The sequence below is a fragment of the Ruditapes philippinarum genome, unplaced genomic scaffold, assembly GCF_026571515.1.
Source record: "Ruditapes philippinarum isolate M1 unplaced genomic scaffold, ASM2657151v2 ctg2081_1_1_1_1, whole genome shotgun sequence".
NCBI lineage: Eukaryota > Metazoa > Mollusca > Bivalvia > Venerida > Veneridae > Ruditapes > Ruditapes philippinarum.
Window position 1 is genome coordinate 77,321 of NW_026852730.1, and position 25,288 is coordinate 102,608.

Consider the following 25,288-nt stretch of genomic DNA (forward strand, 5'->3'; position numbering starts at 1 on the left):
AAATGCTTTACGTCACAAATAGTTTTATTATAAATATGGCTCCAATACGGGAACGCGGAAATGATATCTATATAAACTCTGATAAACTCCTGGGTGCCAGCATAGTTATGTCCATTTTAAGCTAGACACAGGTTATCGCCGGACTTTGGTCAAAAATTTATTACTTACCATTCTAACATAGGGATTTACTACCAGAAAAGGACAATTCTAAATGAAGAAATTTTGATAGTTTGATCATTGAATTATTTTTATGCGAGTCTTACATAATGAATATATTTTTGTTTATACTCATACTCGGTGTTTCTCAGGTAAGACCTATTTTACCTATTTTTTAAGAAACATCTGTATTATCTTACGAACGCGTTAATAAAAGGCACATTATGCCTCAGAAACAAATAATTTTTTACTTCTTAAGAAAGTGCAAATATGTATTTTATAATGTTTAAATAATTATTTTAGAGATTTTTAAATGTTTGTTACCAGGAAAAGTACCGATAAATGTGAAATAATTTGTCATAAAAGTAGCGAAATGTAAACAAAGTAGTAGTTTGACTTCCATACAAAATACTTATTCACTATAATTGTAATTGTTTAAAAAAAACAACGGATAAAAATGATGGTTCAGGTAATTGGCCAATGAAAAACTTGATGCCCCAGATATTGCTTTTATTTGTATTTCTCAAAAGCTTTTTATTTTTTTTTATAGCATCAAAAAAGTTGTTCATTTGGTCAATTACCTGGGCAATCTTTTTTATCTGTTTTCTTTTTGCAATTATTAAAGTTATAGTGAATAAGTATTTTGCATGGAAGTCAAAATAACAAGCATTTAACAGTCTCTATAACAATTATTTAAACATTATAAAATTCATGTTTGCAATTTCTAAAGAAGTAAAAGGTTCATTTTTTCTGAGGCATAATGTGCCTTTAAGTATCCGAAGGCAAAAACACATTTACAAAATTCACGACCCTGCTACTTTGACTTTTCAGGTCAGGGGAAAGTGCAATTAGGTTTTGAAAAGTTTCTATGCCCATAATTTTTATTTTATTTGTTTTTTGGTATAATTATTATTATTATTATTATTATTATTAATTAATAATAATAATAATAATAATAATGATAAAATCGGAATAAAGGAAACACATCAAAAAGAAGAAAGACTTAAATCAAAGGGATACTGACTATACTTTTTGGAATTCATCAATTTAAAGAACGAATTACTTACATGTCAAATTTGAATATACATGCAACTTTGCTATAACCGGATTTCTGAGATGTACAAATGTAATCTATGATATGTTATGATTTTCAGGGCCCATATGGAGTGGAATCTCAAAGTGAGTATATCATTTGTTTTGTAATGAAATTATTCATCCTAACCGATAATGTATTTTAAAGATTTTTTAACAATGATGTAAAATCTACCTTCTTAATTTTGGTAAACATTCTTTATATGAAGATATATGAATTTTTTTATATGTTTTATTTAAAGAAAACTGTTGTATGAATTGCTTATTGCATCCTTACGCTATCGATAATTTTCCTTTCTTCTTCACAATCTTAACTTTAACTATGGGAAAATATTCTAAGAATCTATTATTTTTATAATGAATGTATAAAGGTGGTTAAAACACAACAAAAAGCAAGCAAACAAACAAACAAGATACCGGATAAATGATAACAGCATCCTCTATGAATATTTCCGTAATGGGGTTGTCTCAATATTTTTTCTATTTATAAATATTTTTTTTTGACATTGGGTATCTTAAAAATAAGAAAGCACTTATTCAATACAATAGCATCTTGCCATTTTCTAAACTTGTGTCCAGGCAAGTTAACCGAAGACTTCTACCTTGTATGTCACTGACTATCCTTCATGCACTTTTTTCTATTACATGTTTCGACATTCTGTATAATGCCTAGAAACAGTAACACGCCCGTTTAACTCACAACGAGTGAAAAATGTCCATCGGTAAAAATGTTGTGAGCAACTTCCGTTCCTCGTTGTGAGCACCCATCTTTGACGTGTGACACGATAAACAAGGTGACTTTTTCATAATTTTTGAAGATTGCAGACATTTATGTAAAAATGTCGGAATGCAGTTAGCTAGCAATGTGTTTTCCGAGTATGCACATGTAAAGATATTGTCTGTTGGTGGACAATTTGATGGAAATACCGTGCGACGCAGTCACTCGGGGTAGCTGGAAAACTGGAGACAACTTCTCTTTGGACCTAATTCAACAATGAAAACGTCGATTCTGGTGACGTATTGTGCATTCTTACCTAAAACAGATGCCCACAAGTCATCAGCGTAAATTATTATCTGAAAGTCTTCATAGAAACCAAGATATACCCTTTTTGCTTTAATCCTCGTTGTGAGCACCATAACCTCGTTGTGAGCAAGACAAGCGCAGTGCGTGTATGGTTTTAATATGTTATTCAGATGTTGAAAATATAATTTTCAATATACCACAGCAATTAAAACGTTTTTGCACAGCAGCATTTCTTTGCACTTGACGTTGCGCATACCCCAAAGGGGGGCATATTAGTTTTGAACTGTTCGTCTGTCAGTCCGAGCAAATATATGATATTTATGAGCTTCATTCCGTAGTTAAATAAAGAACAAAAACTCATAAAATTCAAATTAAGAGCTATTTTTTGAGCTAATTTTGCTAATGGACGTTGGTCCAGGTGGTGTTTATGAGCTGATTTGCCTCATAAATATCAAAAGTTGGTACGTCCGTCTGTCCGAAAACTTTTACATTGGCCTTAACTTCCTTATTAGAAAACGGATTTGATTCATATTTGAACACAACATCCCTTAGCACCTTCCTACGGACCTGTATTTTTTATCTTGACCCCTGAATCGCGTTTACCTTAAAGGTCAAATTGTCCAAAAACATTTAAGATTGGCCATAATGTCCTGGCATAATGTTTAGGCACAACACATCTTTGGACAAGGCCTTTCAACTATCCTATTTTATTTGAACTTGACCCCTGAATGACCTTCACCTTAAGGTCAAATTGTCCAAATACTTAAAAATTGGTCAAAACTTCCTTATTAGTAAACGGATTCTACTCATATTTTGAAACAACACCCCTTTAGGCAAGATCTTCAAACTGATCTGTATTTTTTTAATCTTGTACCGTGATTGACCTTCTTGAACATCCAAAAACTTTAAGATTGGTCATCACTTCTTTATAAGTAAGTTGATTTAATTCATATTTGGACATAATGCCCCTTTGGACAAGACCTTCCAACTGACCTATATGTATTTCACCTTGGCATTGAATTACCTTCACATTGAAGATCTAATTGTCCAAAAACAAGTAATCTATCTGGTCCATAAATCAAAGGACAAAGCACCACTTCAGGGGCATTGTCAACTTACCGTGATAGTTCTTGTTTTACATAACTTGGTCAGTCTTCAGCTCAGGATAAACACAGTCATGTATGTGTGTATCACACAGACTGTGAAATTGTTGAAATATTCATAAACTCCCGTGATGTTCACTCGCGCCAAAATAGATTATACGAAATAAAATACCTGATTTACCTACACTGATTAGTTCTTCTGTTAATCTGATGACTTGTGAATATGAAGAATAATTTTCAAAAAAACTTTTAAAAAGAAAAAGAAGAACTATTGCAAAGATAAACTTTTGTACAAAAACGTTTTGATTGCTTTTGGTAGATTGAAAATTGTATTCTTGCCATTTGAATTACATATTAAAACCAGACAAGCACTGCGCTTGTCTTGCTCACAACGAGGTTATGGTGCTCACAACGAGGATTAAAGCAAAATAGAGTATATCTTCGTTTCTACGAAGACTTTCAGATAATAATTTACGCTGATGACTTGTGGGCATCTGTTTTAGGTAAGAATGCACAAAACGTCACCAGAATCGACGTTTTCATTGTTAAATTAGGTCCAAAGAGAAGTTGTCTCCAGTTTTCCAGCTACCCCGAGTGACTGCGTCGCACGGTATTTCCATCAAATTGTCTACCAACAGACAATATCTTTACATGTGCATACTCGGAAAACACATAGCTAGCTAACTGCATTCCGATATTTTTACATAAATGTATGTAATCTTCAAAAATTATGGAAAAGTCACCTTGTTTATCGTGTCACACGTCAAAGATGGGTGCTCACAACGAGGAACGGAAGTTGCTCACAACATTTTAACCGATGGACATTTTTCACTCGTTGTGAGTTAAACGGGCGTGAGTAATGTTGTCTATGCACGCACTCGTAAATTTTTATAACCGATACACAATTCGAAACAGTGTTTGTCTTAATCGCTACTGTATTGATTAAAGAACTCAAATGAAGCATCAATTTATATCATATGATCTTATCCTATCATATCCTGTCGACTCAATACGAGGTTTTGTATAGTAATTCCGATTTACTTGTGTGTTTACATCCCTTTTGGTGATCTTTTGGACTTAGATCCTTGATGTCGACTCAGTATACAGTAGTAAGCATTTTTGTGTGTAAATCACAAATGCCGATCAATATGAAATTTTTTTTTTGGGGGGTGGGGGGGGGGGGGGGCAGGGGGATTCAATTTCCTAATTTAGACGAATTTTAGTTATGTGTATTTTAAATCCCTAATATCAACTCAATGTGAGAGTTTGTCTTGTGTATACAAATCCTTAACGTCGACTCAATATAAGATTTTGACTCTATATTAAAGACTATCTTGTTGATTTGAACTACTGAGGATGACTTAACTTCAGAGATTGTCTTGCTGGTTTAAATCCCTAATGTATTGATGTGTTCATTATCATCCCGGACACCGGATCATTCCCAATACAACTAGTAATAGGTGTTTATCAAAGCCGCACATCAGCGGATGTCTAAGTAAATTTTCAAAAATTCAAACATTATAACAAATATAACAATAAGTTTAAGAAACATGTAAACTTTTCATATTTTGACCCATGCTTGGCATTTTAACTTTTTTTTTCTCACCATATCCCTATCCTGTTAGGTTCATTTTGTATATTTTGAAAAGAAAAAAATACACAGCATAAGACAATGAATCGTGACTAAATTAAAACATGTTTATTTCAAAATATCCTGTCATAATTTATTATTACAAACGATTATACTTTTCTCGCAATTTTAATTCAGTAAAATTGAACGATACTGTGTAAACGTGTAGTGATTAATGAAGACATTATGCGTATATTTAGGCAAGATTGTTAACTTTGTTACTAACATAAAATTGCACAACGAAAACAAAGTATTTGAGGATAAACATTCAACAGATACATAAAAATGTTAGTCAATAGCTTAATGATTTATTTGTTACGACTTCGATAAAAATAAGATTATAAAAAACGAATTACTTGTGTTCGGCTGTATTGGCATAGTCTAGTGTAAGGTGGATTAACATGTTTTCATCTAAATTAGCATTGATTTCATAAAATCTGATTTACTGTCATTATTGTTGAGTTCACAAATAGCACCAGCCTGTACTAAAGGTACAAATGTTATGCTTTGCATTTTTGCTTTATTTTAAGACATGACTTTTTTCATTTCATTTACATGTTAATCATTACACTCACATATAAATGTGATAAGAATAAAAAAATGATTGAAATCCTAAATAATAGCCAATAAAGAAAAGGGTCAGAATAAAAAAAATCAATAACTTTAGATGGAGGGTCCGAGATAAAAGTTGGAAAGACATTGAAGCATACAATTTTAAATGTCTATATACGAGTATATACCACATATTTTCGTTGTCTGGGGGTGGGGATGGGGTGGTTACAACATAAACTATATCAACACATGGTTTAATCTGTTTATATATAAACGATGCATTACAAAACAATTGCACCAAGGAATCAAAAGGCTTTAAAAAGTGTGGTTAATATAGATGTAGAAACAAATATATTTTTGCTAAGCCTGATATATCTTGTTTGATGAATAGGTTGTTATATTTACAACGTGTTAACAATGACAATTTGCTAATGATATCATTCTTTTTCACTAATGAGGCAAGTGATAGCTACATGTAAGTTATGCTATAAGATAATGTGAATACCGTGTAACTATTGTGTTTAATTTTGATTTCATTTTTAAATTAATAGAATTTGGACTTAATATAGAAGGATTAATTCTTTTGTAATGAATGTTTCTGGTTCAAGAGGAAGTAAATACGGTAATGAAAAGTTACAGTAGTTTTTGGAGATAATAACCATGAAGCCATTTTTCTAATGAGAGTGTCCGCTATCAACACTTCCAGATTTTCATTTGAAGTGGATTGGTCTACATTCGGCACATTTTTAAGTATTTTTTATATTGATAAAAAGCAATAAAATCTATCATACAATATTTTTTGGAAAAAAAAAATGACAAAGATACAAGTTATTTCAGATGAACATTTATGTGATGAGTAATAATACTTTGTTGTATAACAATTGAGCCGCGTCACGACAAAACCAACATAATGGGTTTGCGACCAGCATGAATCCAGACCACCCTGCGCATCCGCGCAGTCTGGTCAGGATCCATGCTGTTCGCTTACAAACCCTAGAGCAAGTAGAGAAACTGATAGCGAACAGCATGGATCCTGATCAGACTGCGCGAATGCGCAGGCTGGTCTGGATCCATGCTGGTCGCAAACGTACTATTTTGGTTTTGCCATGACGCGGCTCAATTCATTATCTGTTATACATTGTGTATATAGATATGTCATATCGGATCATAAATCTTTATAGTTCTATAGTGATTTGTTTTAATGTATGTTACTATATACAATCAACATTTGTATTCATGGTAATAGAGATTTTTAGCTTGAGCCGATACCGATAGACGAAGACGGAGACGGCTAATGTTTTAAGGGGGCGTTTCAAAATGATTAAAAAAAAAAAAGAAAACAGAAGGCCAAGTCAAAATTAATATAATAATTGCATTTATTTCTATTACAAAAGTCCGCTGTTATGTGTTTTCTGATTATCTAATTTGATTCATCAGAATATTACTCCACATCAAGCTAGTGAAGCAATCTTGGAACTTTGTTTTTAATAAAATCGTTGTAAAATAATGGATTTTCCCAAATAATGACAGCAAGCGACCTCATTCTTCTTCTCCGTTTCTGTGTTCGTGGGGAATTAAGGTCTTCTTCTTTGATGATGATGAAAGCTCATTAGCAATGTTTTCCCTTAAATCTCCTGTTCCTGGTTGATTATCCTGATGGGACTGGCCTGCTACTTGACTGGCCTCGTGTTCTCTCGTGTCGATCCCGGCATTCTAAAGATGGCCGAAACTAAAAGACGTTTAATGCGCACATTTGTGTGTAACAATACTTATTACATGCTTTTCGGTGGTTTATAGAAATATATCAGTGATATAAATCTGATAATTTCACTGTTTTAAACAGTGAAATTATCAATTTGATATTTTCAAAGATTTGAATTTAAGCCCCTTACGTTGTTTCAGTAAAATACCAGCGTACACAGTACTGGGGACCAACTTAATGACGTGACGTCGTAAATGACGACACGTTGTAGCAACGCTATATGTCGCAACGCCGCTATATGTCGCAACTAACGCTAAATGTCGCAACGCTGACGCTATATGTCGCAATCAACGCTATATGTCGCTATCGCCTACCGCTAAATGTCGCAACGTTGCCGCTATATGTCGCACAAAAATTGATTGCCGCTAAATGTCGCAACCCCTTGACGCTTAATGTCGCACTTGGTAGGAAAGTAACAGATGGAAATGACACAAAAAGTAAGTGTTAAAACATTTAAAGTTTATACCATTTACACATGAAAACATATCCTAGTAACCAAACAAAAGTTGTATTTCGCGGTCTATGGCAAAAACCTTGTATGGCCATAGAAACAATTTTTGATTAAAGGGATGGATTTGGTTCTCAACCACGGACCAGGAGTGAGATCAAACTTTCTCTTTGAGGATTTCTTTCTCACAAAATGCATCATGCTAAGGGGGAACTATATCTTAACATTTTATTAACGTTGTATTTTTATTTGGCGCACTTTTCATTCAGTATTAGGTTTAATGCCTTTTTAAAACGTTTTGCATATAATAAAACGAGAATTTGTTTAGTTTAGTGTAAGATCGAAATATATTTCACCTTGTGAACACCAAAAGTTCATATTTCACTCGTGGCTGCGCCACTCGTGAAATATACCTTTTGGTGCTCACTCGGAGAAATATATTCCGATCTTACACTGAACTACACAAATATCCTCTATAACAAAAAGCAAAAGGGTAAACCGATTACAGAAGCAGAATTACAGATTTAATGTTTTGTTGTGTCTTTCCTTTGGAATATTATCGACAATTATTAGTGTTACATTGCCCCATGTGAACTCCGTGGGGAATTTCCCCTTTATATGAATAATAAATCGTGCAATATGACGGTACAAAAAGATAATAGTAGTTTATGAAGTATTGCTAAACTTATTTCAACACAATTTTTATGTCACATCAAAATGAATATTAAAAAACTCCAGGCATACATGTGTCTTAATTTAGGTAACAATGGACAATGAACCAATCAAAGCAATAAGTAACATTTTACCGGCTTTGGTTAAGCCCCCCCCCCCCCGACATCACCAATTACTTAGGAATTATTTGCATGATTTTAGAACTCATTCGAGCACAGCCTAACCCGATACTAAGTATAACTTATATTTTCTTTGGAATCGTTAAAGACATTTCAAGTGGCAGAAATAAGTTTTCTTATATCTCTTTCAAGTGACCGGGGGAACTGCTGAAACATTTTTTTAGATCTGTTAGAAACTAGTCGTATTTCATCATACAAGCCTCTTAAACTTCTTGCAAGAAACATAGTTCTTTTGTGCTTTTGTGGTTTCGAACATTCCAGAAATTTATGATGCTTTCGTCATTGTTCAACATATCAGTGCCAAGTGCAACAATGCTATATATCCTGATTTTCTAACTACGTCTGAAATATTTGTCTTATTGCCACAGGTTCATGAGTGGTTTGCCATGAGAGTCACCAGGAACAGAATTTCAATAGCCGTGATAGCAATCGATGGAACTTTTTATGGAATCAGTAGCCTTATGCACGAATGAAACACAAGAACAGTTTTATTCGGGACATCGAATATAATGCCCAGCAGTATTAATGTTACCTCAGATCGGCACTAATACCATTTTTCACAAGAGTGCTTGAACTTGTCAATTAAATTTATCTGACTTATGTCCATATTATGACACCAAACACGTCAGCTCAAATACGCCGTAAATAGGGGCCTTAACAGAGAAAGTGCCTAAAACGTAGCAGAATACAATGTAGTAAAATACTGTGTATGTCTTGAACACGCTACATAGCAGAGAATTAACGTTCAGGCAAAAATCTAGTGTATGAACAAATAAACAATTGTATATATTTGTACTTATCTTACTTGCCATAAAAAAGGTTAAAGCACCTACTGTATTTAATTGAATGATAATATTTTGAGATAACCCCCGTTTATTATAACCGTTGTTCGTCTCCGGCTATCGTTATCCGTACAAGCTGTAAATCTCTATTGATAATGTATAATGTCTGATTATAGTAAAATATTATACTCTTTATCTATATGAATATTGTTCATTGTTGTTTCTGATTTTTTTTAATTAACTGTATTTAATGTTTGAATACTGGATCAATATAAATGAAAGCTACTGTTTTTATATCTCATTTAACATTATCTTAGAGTTAGGTTTATTCTTTAAGAAATACATATAATTTGAATCAAAATGAGTTCAACCATTTTTAAACATCACTTTTTTTATGGAAAAGCCAGCGTTTTTAACAAATTCGACATAAACAAAATACCGTTGACTGTTTACAACCCAATGCCATTATGACAGTCTTGAATACATATGACCGGTGTCATGACAAAACCAACATAGTGCGTTTGCGATCAGCATGGATCCAGACCAGCCTGCGCATCCACGCAGTCTGATCAGGATCCATGCTGTTCGCTATCAGTTTCTCTACTTGTTAAAGAGTTTGTAAGCGAACAGCATGGATCCTGATCAGACTGCGCGGATGCGCAGGCTGGTCTGGATCAATGCCGGTCGCAAACCCATTGTGTTGGTTTGTTTTGTCGTGACACGGTTCATATATCACGTATTCTTTGTTGGAATAAATGAAGCTGATATTCTGGTCGTTGTTAGAAATGTCGATCTTTTAAACGTGCTCTCACCATCCATTACACGTTTGAATATTGAATTGCTCAACATAGTGAGACAACACCTACATAATTCAACTGACATGACGCATTGAAACTAGTGAGTATAATCATTTTAACACTGTGTCAAAAACACAACCTATTAACATAAAGCAAAATTTCACACAGTAAAATGCTACATTATTGTCATCGGAAACATATTGCCAATAACAAATTGACATTTTATTGCTGCATATATATATATTTGTTTATTTGTGTATATTGACGTCAGGTATATAAAAATTGTTAACCATTTAAAGATATGTTTTAACATAATAATAATAATAATAATAATAATAATAATAATAATAATAATAATAATAAGGATGAAGATCCTGATAAAGCTGTTATAATTTTAGTAAAATTATGTTTATTAAAAAACTTAATAAATAATAATGAAAAGATATAGATAATAAATAAAAATTAAAATGGATGTGACGATGTAAAATGAAATCCATAGACGAATTAAAACAACAGTACTGTAAGCCAGGAAGTCACCCAGTTTAAACCCACAAGACGGACTCTCACCTTGACGCGGTTTGTGGGCTTAAGTCTCTTTGAGACAAACAAAGAGGAGTTCTGTTGAAATAACAGTAAGTTGTCCCTAAAGAGTAACTTTGAAATATTGTCGTCAAGTTGTTCTAGGTGAATACGACACAACCATCAGTGGTATGTATATAAACTTATATAATTTATTATATTTGAGGATGCTGTTATAGGACTTGTAGAATGTAATGCTGTTATAAGACTTGTAGAATGTAATACTGTTATAAGACTTGTAGAATGTAATAATGTTATAAGACTTGTAGAATGTAATGTTGTTATAAGACTTGTAGAATGTAATACTGTTATAAGACTTGTAGAATGTAATACTGTTATAAGACTTGTAGAATGTAATGCTGTTATAAGACTTGTAGAATGTAATGCTGTTATAAGACTTGTAGAATGTAATGCTGTTATAAGACTTGTATAATGTAATGTTGTTATATGACTTGTAGAATGTTATACTGTTATAAGACTTGTAGAATGTAATGTTGTTATAAGACTTATAGAATGTAATACTGTTATAAGACTTGTAGAATGTAATAATGTTATAAGACTTGTATAATGTAATGCTGTTATAAGACTTGTAGAATGTAATACTGTTATAAGACTTGTAGAATGTAATGCTGTTATAAGACTTGTAGAATGTAATACTGTTATAAGACTTGTAGAATGTTATACTGTTATAAGACTTGTAGAATGTAATGCTGTTATAGGACTTGTATAATGTAATGCTGTTATAAGACTTGTAGAATGTTATACTGTTATAAGACTTGTAGAATGTAATACTGTTATAAGACTTGTAGGATGTAATACTGTTATAAGACTTGTATAATGTAATGCTGTTATAAGACTTGTAGAATGTTATACTGTTATAAGACTTGTAGAATGTAATGCTGTTATAAGACTTGTAGAATGTAATGCTGTTATATGACTTGTAGAATGTAATGCTGTTATATGACTTGTAGAATGTAATGCTGTTATAAGACTTGTAGAATGTAATGCTGTTATAAGACTTGTAGAATGTAATACTTGTTATAAGACTTGTAGAATGTAATGCTGTTATAAGACTTGTAGAATGTAATGCTGTTATAAGACTTGTAGAATGTAATGCTGTTATAAGACTTGTAGAATGTAATGCTGTTATAAGACTTGTAGAATGTAATGCTGTTATAAGACTTGTAGAATGTAATGCTGTTATAAGACTTGTAGAATGTAATGCTGTTATAAGACTTGTATAATGTAATGTTGTTATAAGACTTGTAGAATGTAATGCTGTTATAAGACTGTATAATGTAATGTTGTTATAAGACTTGTAGAATGTAATGCTGTTATAAAGACTTGTAGAATGTAATGCTGTTATAAGACTTGTAGAATGTAATGCTGTTATAAGACTTGTAGAATGTAATGCTGTTATAAGACTTGTAGAATGTAATGCTGTTATAAGACTTGTAGAATGTAATGCTGTTATAAGACTTGTAGAATGTAATGCTGTTATAAGACTTGTATAATGTAATGTTGTTATAAGACTTGTAGAATGTAATGCTGTTAAAAGACTTGTAGAATGTAATGCTGTTATAAGACTTGTAGAATGTAATGCTGTTATAAGACTTGTAGAATGTAATGCTGTTATAAGACTTGTAGAATGTAATGCTGTTATATGACTTGTAGAATGTAATGCTGTTATAAGACTTGTAGAATGTAATGCTGTTATAAGACTTGTAGAATGTAATGCTGTTTATAAGACTTGTAGAATGTAATGCTGTTATAAGACTTGTATAATGTAATGTAATGTTGTTATAAGACTTGTAGAATGTAATGCTGTTATATGACTTGTAGAATGTAATGCTGTTATAAGACTTGTAGAATGTAATGCTGTTATAAGACTTGTAGAATGTAATGCTGTTATAAGACTTGTAGAATGTAATGCTGTTATAAGACTTGTAGAATGTAATGCTGTTATAAGACTTGTAGAATGTAATGCTGTTATAAGACTTGTAGAATGTAATGCTGTTATAAGACTTGTATAATGTAATGTTGTTATAAGACTTGTAGAATGTAATGCTGTTAAAAGACTTGTAGAATGTAATGCTGTTATATGACTTGTAGAATGTAATGCTGTTATAAGACTTGTAGAATGTAATAATGTTATAAGACTTGTAGAATGTAATGCTGTTATAAGACTTGTAGGATGTAATGCTGTTATAAGACTTGTAGAATGTAATAATGTTAAAAGACTTGTAGAATGTAATGTTGTTATAAGACTTGTAGAATGTAATGCTGTTATAAGACTTGTAGAATGTTATACTGTTATAAGACTTGTAGAATGTAATGTTGTTATAAGACTTGTAGAATGTAATGCTGTTAAAAGACTTGTAGAATGTAATGCTGTTATAAGACTTGTAGAATGTAATGCTGTTATAAGACTTGTAGAATGTAATGCTGTTATAAGACTTGTAGAATGTAATGCTGTTATAAGACTTGTAGAATGTAATGCTGTTATAAGACTTGTAGAATGTAATGCTGTTATATGACTTGTAGAATGTAATGCTGTTAAAAGACTTGTAGAATGTAGTGCTCTTATAAGACTTGGATAACTAGCAAGTTTTTTTCTTATTAAATACTTCAAAGCATTAAACATGCAGATATATGTAGTGTAACGAGACTTGTAAATACCTTTTTTTTTTTTTAAAAAATGTAAGACGAAATAAGGATGTGACAAACAATTCATGCAACAAAGTTGTTTTGGTTGTTTTACAACCTTGTGTAAAATGAATCCATTATGATTAACGGTACGAAATGTACTTTCGATTTTTAACTACAATTTACTATGTTTACTGTATATGTTTCAATTATTTTAAGTTATGCCTTTACCATATCCGGTCATCACTATTCGATTACATATATTGACTTATTGACCTTGTCCATTTTTATTTCAAAGTTATATCGCCTGAGGTACAGGAGAAGCTGCGATCTATCGCACAATGGCTGGACTCAAGAAAAGATTCGTCAATTTTTGATTACATTTACAGAATTAATCATGGTATGTTGAATCCTTTTAAAAACAATTTTTTTCGCAACCAAGATTTAATCATGAAATTATAATGCATTTTTTCAGGGAAATTATGACACATTTTTCATGGACATTTATAAAAATTGAAAATGACAATGTACGAGTATTTGTCCAGGTAAATTTCTAAAAATTGAAAAACACAATGTAATTGCCAGAAAAGTCGCTTGTAATTAAAATATATAATGTATTTGCAATGGAAATGTATAAAACTTAAAATAACTATGTTGGTGCCATTAAATTTTATCATGTGTTTCATAGAATTTCTTAAATTTCTTAGTATTCAAAATTACAACGCATTTGCAAGAGAAATTTCTAAGAATTGAAAATTATGATGTTCTTGCCAAGGAAATTTTCAAGAATTGAAGGAACAACTATAGCAGATGTATCCTTACTTTTCACTTCTGTAGTGTTATATGATAACATAGGTGTATTTATAGTTCTTGGCATACGCACAGTTTAATTTAGACAATAAAAAATGAAACACTTAACCTGTTGAAAACAAGCATGCATACACCATATAAGTGTTGTTGTTAAAATTTTACAGTTCATGTTTCTGTCCAAATTAAGTTTACTTCCATTACTGCTTTTACAAAGGGTGGCAAGAAATGTTTTTTTTATTTTAATTATCATTTTAATTTACAGGCGTTGGACTCAATCTATTACAAGGTGATATTAAAGAAAAAGCCAAAAAGGTATTTATCTGGAATAAAATTACTACCCAATTTGTTAAGTACGAAATATTTCAGTGGAATATTTTAGATAATGACTACCGTCGTACAGAAGAATTTTAATGTCAATTTGACGTTTAATCAATTTTAACTTAACAAAACATTTTATTTTCTGATTTTGTATTATATTTAATCATGTGCTGAAGGAAAGGAATAACCCATATTTATCAAAGAATTTTACAAATTAATTTTCACAACCTCATTTATGTTTATACATGCAGACCCAGTAGCGTTTGTGTGACCCATTGCTAAATACAACTGCTTCGCAACGCCTTCTCATGCCCATTCTTGAATTATAATGACCTGAAGCTCCTGGATGCTTCTAGGTTGCGCCTTGTGTGTTGATATCTGAAGCTCATTTCCTATTCACATTAGCTCAATTAGATTAAGGTCGTAGATCGAGTTGGCCAAGGCGCTCAATACCCTCTCCCTGCAGAACGTTCTGGGCCACTAAGGCCCTAAAGGGACGCACATTATCGTCTTTAAAATGAATTTTCGGCCCGCTGCCCAGGCATTCGGACTAACATGGGTACTTTACATCTCATCGATGAATCAATGTCATCTATACAACCAGCCGATCACTATTTAGCACAACGGGGTCAGTCCGTCTGTCCCACCTGATTAATCCCCACACCATGACTGAGCTACCCCCGTAGCTGTCGTGCTTAGCAATATTCCGGCTTCAAACCTTTCCCCTGGTCTTCTCCGGATTCTAGAATGTCTGTCAGTAAAGTTTAGGCAAACCTAGACTCGCCATTAAACATAGCATGTCTCCAATTTTGTCTTGTCCACCACGACCCTTCCAAACGGGCCTGCCGTTGACGACAGGTCAGTTGAATTAATATACTGGGTTTTCTCGATTGCAGAATACTCCCTTGGTGCAACCTTCTACCACGCATGATTCTAAAAACAAACTTTGACATCAGAAGCATGAATGATTTGTCGCTGTTGCAAGCCGTCCTCGGCGGGGCTGACCTGCCCTTTGTCTGCTTCCGTCATGCCACCATACAAAATTATATCATCTAAATTCTACATATTGTTACATTTTTCCCTTCTGTAGAATAAATATAAATAATACATTATTATATAACTAATATTCTATAAAGGCAGAAACATAGTAACACGTCTATGTATCATTTAACATTTTTTTTCACAGACGACCGCGAATCACAATCAAAGGACGGCAATCACAAACCATGACCAACTGTGGAATACCAGAGTTGTTCCTTACCTCATAGATTCTGCATTCGGTAGGACTATATTTTGTAATGATAAGGGTACTAATTAATCAATTAAAATATGCTCTTGATAAAGAAAACGGTGTGCAAGTCATAGCTATGTTGAAGTAAGACGACGAAACTGAATTTCTATATGTTTAACATCAAAATTGTTTATATTACTGCAACATGATTACTTTAGTCACTGCATTTGTTTCCGAGCATTTTGTCTGCATTTTGTATACTAATAATTTTATAAGTATTCCAAACATCTGTTTTGCAATAAACCATTATATTACTCAAATGATAAAAAAAGCTCAAGAAAGTAAGAAACTCACATGAAACTTGAACTTTTATAATTAGTAAACGAGCAGTTCAATCAACATCTTATTTCGCCCGTACTTTGTGTAAGGTTATCTTTTGAAATGAACGAATTAGGAGAGATATATTTGAGCCGCGTCACGACAAAACCAACATAGTGGGTTTGCGACCAGCATGGATCCAGACCAGCCTGCGCATCCGTGCAGTCTGATCAGGATCCATGCTGTTCGCTATCAGTTTCTCTACTTGTGATAGGGTTGGTAAGCGAACAGCATGGATCCTGATCAGACTGCGCGGATGCGAAGGCTGATCTGGATCCGTGCTGGTCGCAAACCCTTTATATTGGTTTTGTCATGACACGGTTCAATGATATTTATTTTTCATTTTATTTTCAGATTCTGCCTCAAGAAAGGACATCATGGCAGCCATTGATGAGTATCATCAGAAGACGTGTATTAGATGGGTACCTAGGACACATGAGGAAGATTATGTCCACTTTAAAAAGATCAGTGGGTACGTATCTTCATATTATATATCATTAAACAAATATATGAAACTCGGGCTCAAAATTCTTTCATGTCCTAATTTACACCAACGTGCATTAAATAAAGTATATACAATTATTTTCTCATTTTCTATCCAAAGAAATGTATTATTTTATAATAAAGTAACATTTATGTTGATTATTTCATCCGCTGAGTTTTAACATCAAGTAGAAAGTAGAGAGGGATGCTATCATTTGCAGTTTTACATTTTGTTTTTTAATCAAATTCTTCAAGATCAAGCAGGTCCGCACATTATCTGTTTGTAAGTTATCGAGGGGTTTAATGAATAAAAGCATTGAAAGCTGGTAAGAGGGTGGTGATAGGTAAACTACTGTCAGTAATCGAGAGGTGTTAATTGAAAAGGTGTTGTAAGTGATGGAATAGGGGTTATGTGTTATAAATCATATATACTATGCTCATCTTTAAGTGAAATATCTTTGTCCAGACATTTATTGAAATCTATGAAAGGTTTACTGAATATTTCTTATTTGAATTATAGAATGAAAAAACTATGCATTTGAAGCTGCATTCCCTAATAGAGGTCAAGTAAAGTTGATTCTTTCTGAAAAAAATGACACCATATATATTCATATTGTAACCCCCATAGTGTGTAGAGTTTAAAACATAACGCATCTACTTTATGTGAAGTCAAAACATGTTTATTTCATATTTACAAAGAGACTGTATAGGCTATATAGCAATTAACAATATTTTCAAATATCAAATCTGAGCATAACATATCTTAAAGCCTTAATACTATTTACCAGATGTTACTCCAATATCGGACGGACTGGCGGTGAGCAGGATATATCATTAATGGGACCATGTCTGAAGAAAGGCACAGCAGTGCACGAGATGATGCACGCGCTCGGGTTCTGGCACGAGCAAAGTAGACCAGACAGAGATTCCTGGGTTCATATTATATCAAGCAATATCCAGGACGGTAAATAATGTTTTAACTTATGTTCAGGCGTTTGTAAAAAAAAGCGAGATAACTTGTCACAAACAAAACATGCAAGTTATATCATGATCTAAATGTTCAAAAATCTATAAAATCTATAATAAAAAAGAAAGTTCACAAACAAAAATATAATTGAAAAAAGTAAAGAAGTAAAACACTCGTCATTCGTTATATTATGTCGTCATAAAGACTCATACATTTTTAACGGTCTTGCAAAAAATATGAATTATATTCTTTTAGAAGTATCTGAATAATTATATCATAGCATATGCAACATATGCAAAATGAATTGCAAAAAAATGTGATTAAATAAGTAATATATTATATTGTAGGCAAGGAATTCAATTTTAAAAGGTTAGATAAGAACGAAGCTGACACATTGGGTGTACGATATGACTATGGTAGTGTTATGCATTACTCTAAGTATGCATTTACTAAGAACGGAAATCCTACAATCATGCCGACACACCCAGCAAGTGCTGACATAGGTCAACGTGATGGACTCAGTGATTTGGATGTCGAAAGAATAACAACACTTTACGGCTGTAGTAAGTTTCATGAATGTAAAACTGGTCTTGTTTTGGACAAAACAACTTTTATTAAAGATGTGTTGGGGCAGCCTAATATCTAGTGTAATTCAAATTAATCGTTAAACTTTTACATGTATTTTAAAAATATAAAGAAATATTCTTTATTATCTTATTTGGAACAATGCATCAAAATATTATTTTTAGATTCATAATCATTTATATGTCTAATGACATTAATATTACTAACGTGAACTAATAATGTGTTTGATTTTGTTTTTGTAGATTACCAGGTTCCATCACAAACTACAACAAAATACGTCCAAACAAAACCCCCTGAAACTAAAGCTTCTTGGACAATTCCTCCTCTTACAAAGAAGACTGCACCACCCGTCACAAATCCACCACCGCAAACCATTCCACCTGTCACTAACCCACCAAAAACAAATCCACCTGTCACTAATCCTCCAAAAACAAACCCACCTGTCACGGATCCACCAAAAACAAATCCGCCCGTCACGAACCCGCCGCAAACAAATCCGCCCGTCACGGACCCACCAAAAACTAATCCACCTGTCACAAACCCACCGCATACAAATCCGCCTGTCACAAACCCACCGCAAACAAATCCGCCCGTAACTAATCCACCAACGACTGCATCAATGTCATCTATACAACCACCAGGCCCAGTTGATCATCCGGGATGGACGCTTTGGTCACAGTGGTCTCCGTGTGACCTGCGATGTAAACACTCCAGGTACAGGTTCTGTACAAACTACGACAAAAACTACTGCCTTGGTGAAAACACACAGGTCAATGATTGTCCGTATCCATGTAAATGTAAGTAAAACAAATTAATAATGTTTTATATAAGCATAATGGCTGTCTACAAAGTCAAAAGTTACAAAAATGGTTTTAATATATACGAATCAAAACAAACATTTAAAACTGTCTTTCCATTCAACATGATGATCTAAAATGAGGCTAGATACATTCAGCATATACGTATCTTTTCATTATCATCATCATTATTATTAGCAACGGAAAAAGCACATAAAATAACTCAACGCTTTAATATGTTAAGACCATTATGCATTCTTTTTTTGTAATTTGTAAGAAATACAAATGTATGTTTTTTTTTTTGTAATATAATTATATATACATGTATATACAAATAGACCCATTTTCGAGCTCCGCAAATCTATCCTTCAAAATAACTGACACGGTTATCATTATCCAATTATCAATTAAATAAAATGTCTGTCTTAGAAATAGAAGGAAACATTATTGTTAAAATAAAAGATATCAGAAGCAACATTTGATAGATTAAGAAAACATATATATGGTAATTTAATTCTAATGATACGATTTTTTTCAGTGGCATCTACATTTGGATGCTGGAAACAAGATGAGAAAAATCTAACAATTCCATCAGCAGAGGGACTATCACAAACACTAATGGGCTCGTACAAAGGTACCTGAGGAACATATTTCTTTATCTATTTTGACATATAATACAAAAGGACTTGCGAACAAATTTCCTTAATCTATTTTTGACATATAATATAAAGATATTTGCGAAAGAAATAATTTCCTTACTTATTTTGACATATAACACAAAAGGACTTGCGAACAAATTCCCTTTATCTATTTTGACATATAATACAAAAGGACTTGCGATCAAATTCCCTTCATTTATTTTGATATATAATACAAAAGGACTTGCGAACAAATTCCCTTTATTTATCTTGATATATAATACAAAAAGACTTGCGAACAAATACCCTTTATCTATTTTGACATATTATACTAAAAGACTTGCGAACAAATTACCTTTATCTATTTTGACATATAATACAAAAGGGCTTGCGAAACATATTTCCTTAATCTATTTTTGACATATAACATAAAGATATTTGCTGAAGAAATTTTATTTATTTATTATTGACATATAATACAAAGGTACTTGCTGATCTATTTTTGACATATAAAACTGAGGTACTTGCGGAACACAGTTTCTTTATATTTCTAAGTTTAAAGGTACTTGCTGAACATCATTTTATTTTTTTGGCTTGACATATAGTACAAGAGTATATGCTCAACACAATATGTTAATTTATTTCACAGTGTAAAATAAGAAATGTTCTATTTATTAAAATGTACCCGCCAAAATACAAGTTGTGATAATATGTCACTATCATTATAATACAAATGTACATAGTTTTGGCAGCATGACAAAACAAGAAAAAATTGTTTGTAAAGAATAAAAATATAAAGTTAAGAGAAACTTTCTATTGCTGATTTTCCGTGTCTGTAAAACAGTTACGGTAAAACAGTAATGATTTTCTCATATTTTCACGGTTAAAATGAATGAAATGAAAATCCTTAAAGGTCGTCAAAATAGGTAAAATAAAAAAAATGTTTCATGCTCGGTTTGGTAAAGCCTATTCACAGGAAGAAGATACAAGCAATCACCCATGCCCCCCTAGCACCGACTTTAGTAGAATATTGCATTAAATGATAAAAATGGTGAAATTTTAAAGTAAGAAACATCATTTTTCATATTTCTTGAAATATCATACACAAATCAACACAATTTTCGTGAAAATAATAAAAGTTCTCTTCGACTTTTACCTTTAAATCTGTTTTCAAGGTCGAAAAGACGCTCTTCAAAAATGCAGTAACTATGCGGCGGTGATGGGGTATCCAATGTTTGCTGTTTTTAATGGTGGTCAATGCCTGACTGGTCCTGATGTCCTGAAACAATTTAACAGACTTGGAGCTTCCGATAAATGCAGCTACAGCGGGGTTGGATCAACAGAATCTATGAACGTATTCACTTTTGAATCAGGTAGCAACTCAGCATGGTCTCACCATTATTCACCTATAAATTATCACTTGTAACTCATTAAGTTAATTTTTATCGTTGTATTTCACATTAAATTCGTACGAAATAGATACTTGTTATATGCTTTAAGTTCTGAACTTGAATTTTGAATTGCAATTATTTTGCTCCGAAAAAGGTACACGTTGTCGTTCTTACCCTTCTTGTCAACAACATTACTTAACTAACAATCTTATATAATTTGTTTTATTTACCAATTCGTAGATATAGACGGCCAGTGGTCGTTATGGACAGGTTGGAGTCGCTGCACAAAGACTTGCGGTCTAGGCAGACAATATCGTTACAGAAGATGTGATAACCCACCGCCCTTTGGCAAAGGAGCATCTTGTGCAGGCATGGATAGAGAGGAATTAATCTGTAATCAAGCAACCTGCATAAGTAAGAACGGCATTTATTGTATCATTTGAGATATATTTATATTTTGTAAAAGTTGAATAATCAAACGCAGTGTTGATGAATAGAAAATAAAGTTAAATAATTGTATAGTCGGCCTTAAGATACTTCAAAAATAGACGAGGACGCACTGGCATATTTAACCATTTTACTTAATTTTTTGTTTTCAAAGTTTAATGTATGGTATAAATATGTTATGATAAAAGATGAATCTGAACAATTGAGAGTATTGACAGCAATTGAAAAAAATAATGACGTCATTAAGATCATTCAAATGTGATTCCTAACTAAATTTACCTTTTTAAATCAACAGTAAATATACTTTTAATAGTTATTTAAGTAACGATTAGTTTAAACAACAACTATATATGTCCTATTGAATGTCCGCGTAAGATAACGTTTCTCAAATTTCATTTGTTCCTAGCCCCAATCAAGTGTGGTTCACGTTATCATGCTGGAGGGCCAGGTACCAGTGGCGTGATTTGGATGAGAGATTACGAGAATTTCATGGAATGTGAATACGAGATCGCCACTGGAGACCAGTTTGCGAGTATATCATTGTATATTCACGAGATAGATGTAGAATACAGTAGAGGTTGTATATACGATACGTTGATGGTGAGTAAAATATGTAAGGCATATCACAATGATTCCAGTAAATCATATTTCACACGGCACGTCTCTATGTTACTTAAAAATAAGATAAAAAACAGCATTCCCACCTCCAACAACAAATGTTAGTATTTTCATAAGTATAGGTTTGTTTTCAGTAAACGTTTGAACGAAACCATCAAAGTAATTAACAAAATAAAACAAAAAAGTTCTACGATCTTCATAAAGATAAGGAATAACTATTTAGAAATAACACAGTGTATACAATAATACAGGGTATGTTAATAAATGAAAGGGAAACCCTTTTATATACTTTGTGGATTTAAATCTGTAACGAAAATTCACTGCAGTTATTTGACGGGTACAACGCACGTGCTCCGCTTGTTGGGACATTTTGTGGAACCACACCCCCTGGAACATTTGAGTCTACGTCAAACCACGTGTTCTTAAAATTTACCAGTGATGAGACGAAGACTGGACGCGGATTTACAGTTTTCTATACAATCAATAGTCGATCAAGTAATTCTCATTTTCACACCTTTATTTTCTTCAGTGTATCTGCTATTAATACATTTTATTTCATAAATCAAAATAAGTAGCTATGTTATCATGAAGTAATGCTGTGTAACAAAAGCTATACACTCTACTAGGTGGGTGTAAAAATGTAAATCTTGTGTTTTACAATAATTGAATTTCTTACTAAAATAAGTATGTTTGCCGCCAGTTTCAGTTACAATATCGAAAGAAAACCATATTATATTATGTTACTCTCAATCCGACATCAGTACATTTTATAAAGTTTGTACAGTACTATTTTTTACAACAGGAATAATAAATGAGAAGTATTACGTTGATTTTCCTTTATTTTCCAGGGAAAGCATGTGTCAAACCTCCGCCTGCTGCCCATGCCACAATCTCAATGCAAGGGAATATGGTAGGCGATAGGGCGTGGTATTCTTGTTGTGAAGGTTACAAGATGGTTGGCCACTCCCCAATTACATGTGTCGACCAACCAGGTTTCGCGTTATGGGACGACAAGTTTCCGCGATGTGTTTACATGAAAAATAGAGGTATACAATTTGTTCAAAGATTATTTTCTTAAGAAAAAAAAGAAGAATGATATTTGAAATACTGATGAAAATTATAGTTATCTATAAATAAAACTATAAAAATGACATGATCATTTACAATAAAACGAACAAATGTTATTCTTTCAAATCCTAAAGAGTGGATAATTTAAAATTTTCCAAATTTACCCTGTGATGAGTGAATGGTGTTGTCCAGATCGTAAGATGGACGAGTCCATTTAAAGATATTTAGTGGGAGAGGGAGACATTTTAATAAAAAATATTCCATTTGAATATTTTATGAAAACCGTGTATACAGGCTGGACAAAAAAGGATGGAGAACCACCTAAATCGTATCCGGTATATACCGGACAAGGGCTTGAAGATAATGCTTAAATCTCGCCTTTCCAACGAATGACTTAAACATGTCTATTCTCTTTCACACCGATTGCAAAATGAAGCAAAATTAAAATGCAAAAAAACGTATTTGTCTATTTTGTGATCATGATTTCTGCAAGCGTCCAGAGGTACTGCTCCAATCCTGTATTGAGCTAAATCCAATAACAATTAAAATATCTCAGACGCGTGATTTTCTAGGGGCAGCGGTTGGCTTGGGTACAGTATGTACATTCGAGGATTCTCTGTGCGGATATAAGAACGAACCAGATTCAGGAATAACGTGGCACGTGAAACGACCACATGAAAATATAGGCAATAGCTCTCCACGTGGTTAGTTTGAACTTACAAATAATGATATAATTATATTAAAGATGTTTTTCAAAATTTTGTTTTAATTGTCAAATTTATACATGTAGATCTATATAAATATTTTTAAGTTCATTATAGATGTAATATTATCGCCACAAAACACTGAGAAAGTCATCATATAATCTAATAAATATATAAATAAATAAATAAATAAATAAATGAATAAATATTCATGAAGTTTTAAAATAAAATGTGGGTAATTATTGATTTATTTTGTAGGAAATTATCTCCACGCCGAATCGAACATACTGCACGAGGCTGGCGCAATGGCTAGAATACGTTCCGAGATGTTAACCAGCGTTGCCAACGAATACTGCTTGCGATTTTCATACAAATTTGACGGAGACGCAATGGCAAATTTTAACGTGTTTCTGGCAAATTACAACACCGACATGGCAGAGAAAGGCAATTCAACAATTGACCACGTTATGAAAGAAATAGGTCAAAACAAAAATGTTTGGCTTAATGTATCGCTAAATTTAAATACAGCACCGAATTTTCAGGTAATTTTCTTTATATCTTTTTGTTTATCATAAAAGTAAGAACGCTTCTAATAATATTATATCGACCGATAGTATAAAACAAGTAATGCATTCTTAAACTAATGTCATATGTGTACTTAAATTTCTGCCAAATACATAGTACCATAAGCTTTTCATTATAACTATTTATGACTAAATTGTTTACTTCATTTTTAGATAATGAAACAAATAACTTCCATTTATTTCAGAAATATGTTCTTTATTCTGTTTCAGATTATTTTTGAAGCAGTGCTCGGGGACAGGGTAGGGAACGCTGTTTCTATAGATAACGTTATAGTATCCAAAGGTCACTGTACTGTAATATAAGACACGTGCATTTAGTGAATAAAGTATTGACACGTGCATTTACTGAATAAAAAATGGCACGTGCATTTACTGAATACAATATTGACACGTACATTTACTGAATACAATATTGACACGTGTCTATGAAGTGGAATTCAATCAAAACATCATTAGATAAAAGAAGTATACTCAAACAAGCATTATCTTTAGTAAACGATTTGTAGATATGCTAAGAAATTTTAACAAGGTGTAAAATTGTAAATTACGAAACGGATGAAAACAATTTAGTAAGAAAAACAAATAACGACGATGACGTAGATTATTGTGTCTTATACCTAACAGATAGTGTAATTGTCGTAGATTAAAGTAAAAAATATTTTATATTTGGTTTTGCTTTGCTTATATATATATTTAAAGAGCACAAAAATGCTCTTTGGTGTTTAAATTCTAATTTATCCTGCTGCAATTGAAAGTGACAAACCTACAGTATAGTGACAGGTCAATGTCTGGTACACATTTGCTTTGCTACACAGACCAATGATACCTTGTTGGAAATGAAGAAGTC

General features: G+C 32.5%; 1 protein-coding gene across 1 annotated transcript; it reads left to right on the plus strand.

Annotated features, from left to right (window-relative positions):
• LOC132722575 (uncharacterized) lies at positions 1–25,112 on the plus strand. Its single transcript, XM_060707099.1, has 18 exons — positions 1–308; positions 1,311–1,335; positions 13,721–13,822; positions 14,495–14,544; positions 15,737–15,830; positions 16,514–16,631; positions 17,431–17,606; positions 17,957–18,172; positions 18,437–18,991; positions 19,530–19,625; positions 20,805–21,002; positions 21,261–21,434; positions 21,874–22,067; positions 22,412–22,580; positions 22,934–23,131; positions 23,726–23,857; positions 24,116–24,399; positions 24,652–25,112. The coding sequence occupies exons 1-18, from the start codon at positions 267–269 to the stop codon at positions 24,742–24,744; spliced, it is 2,916 nt and encodes a 971-aa protein (XP_060563082.1). The 5' UTR covers positions 1–266; the 3' UTR covers positions 24,745–25,112.
• The last annotated feature ends 176 nt before the right edge of the window (positions 25,113–25,288 follow it).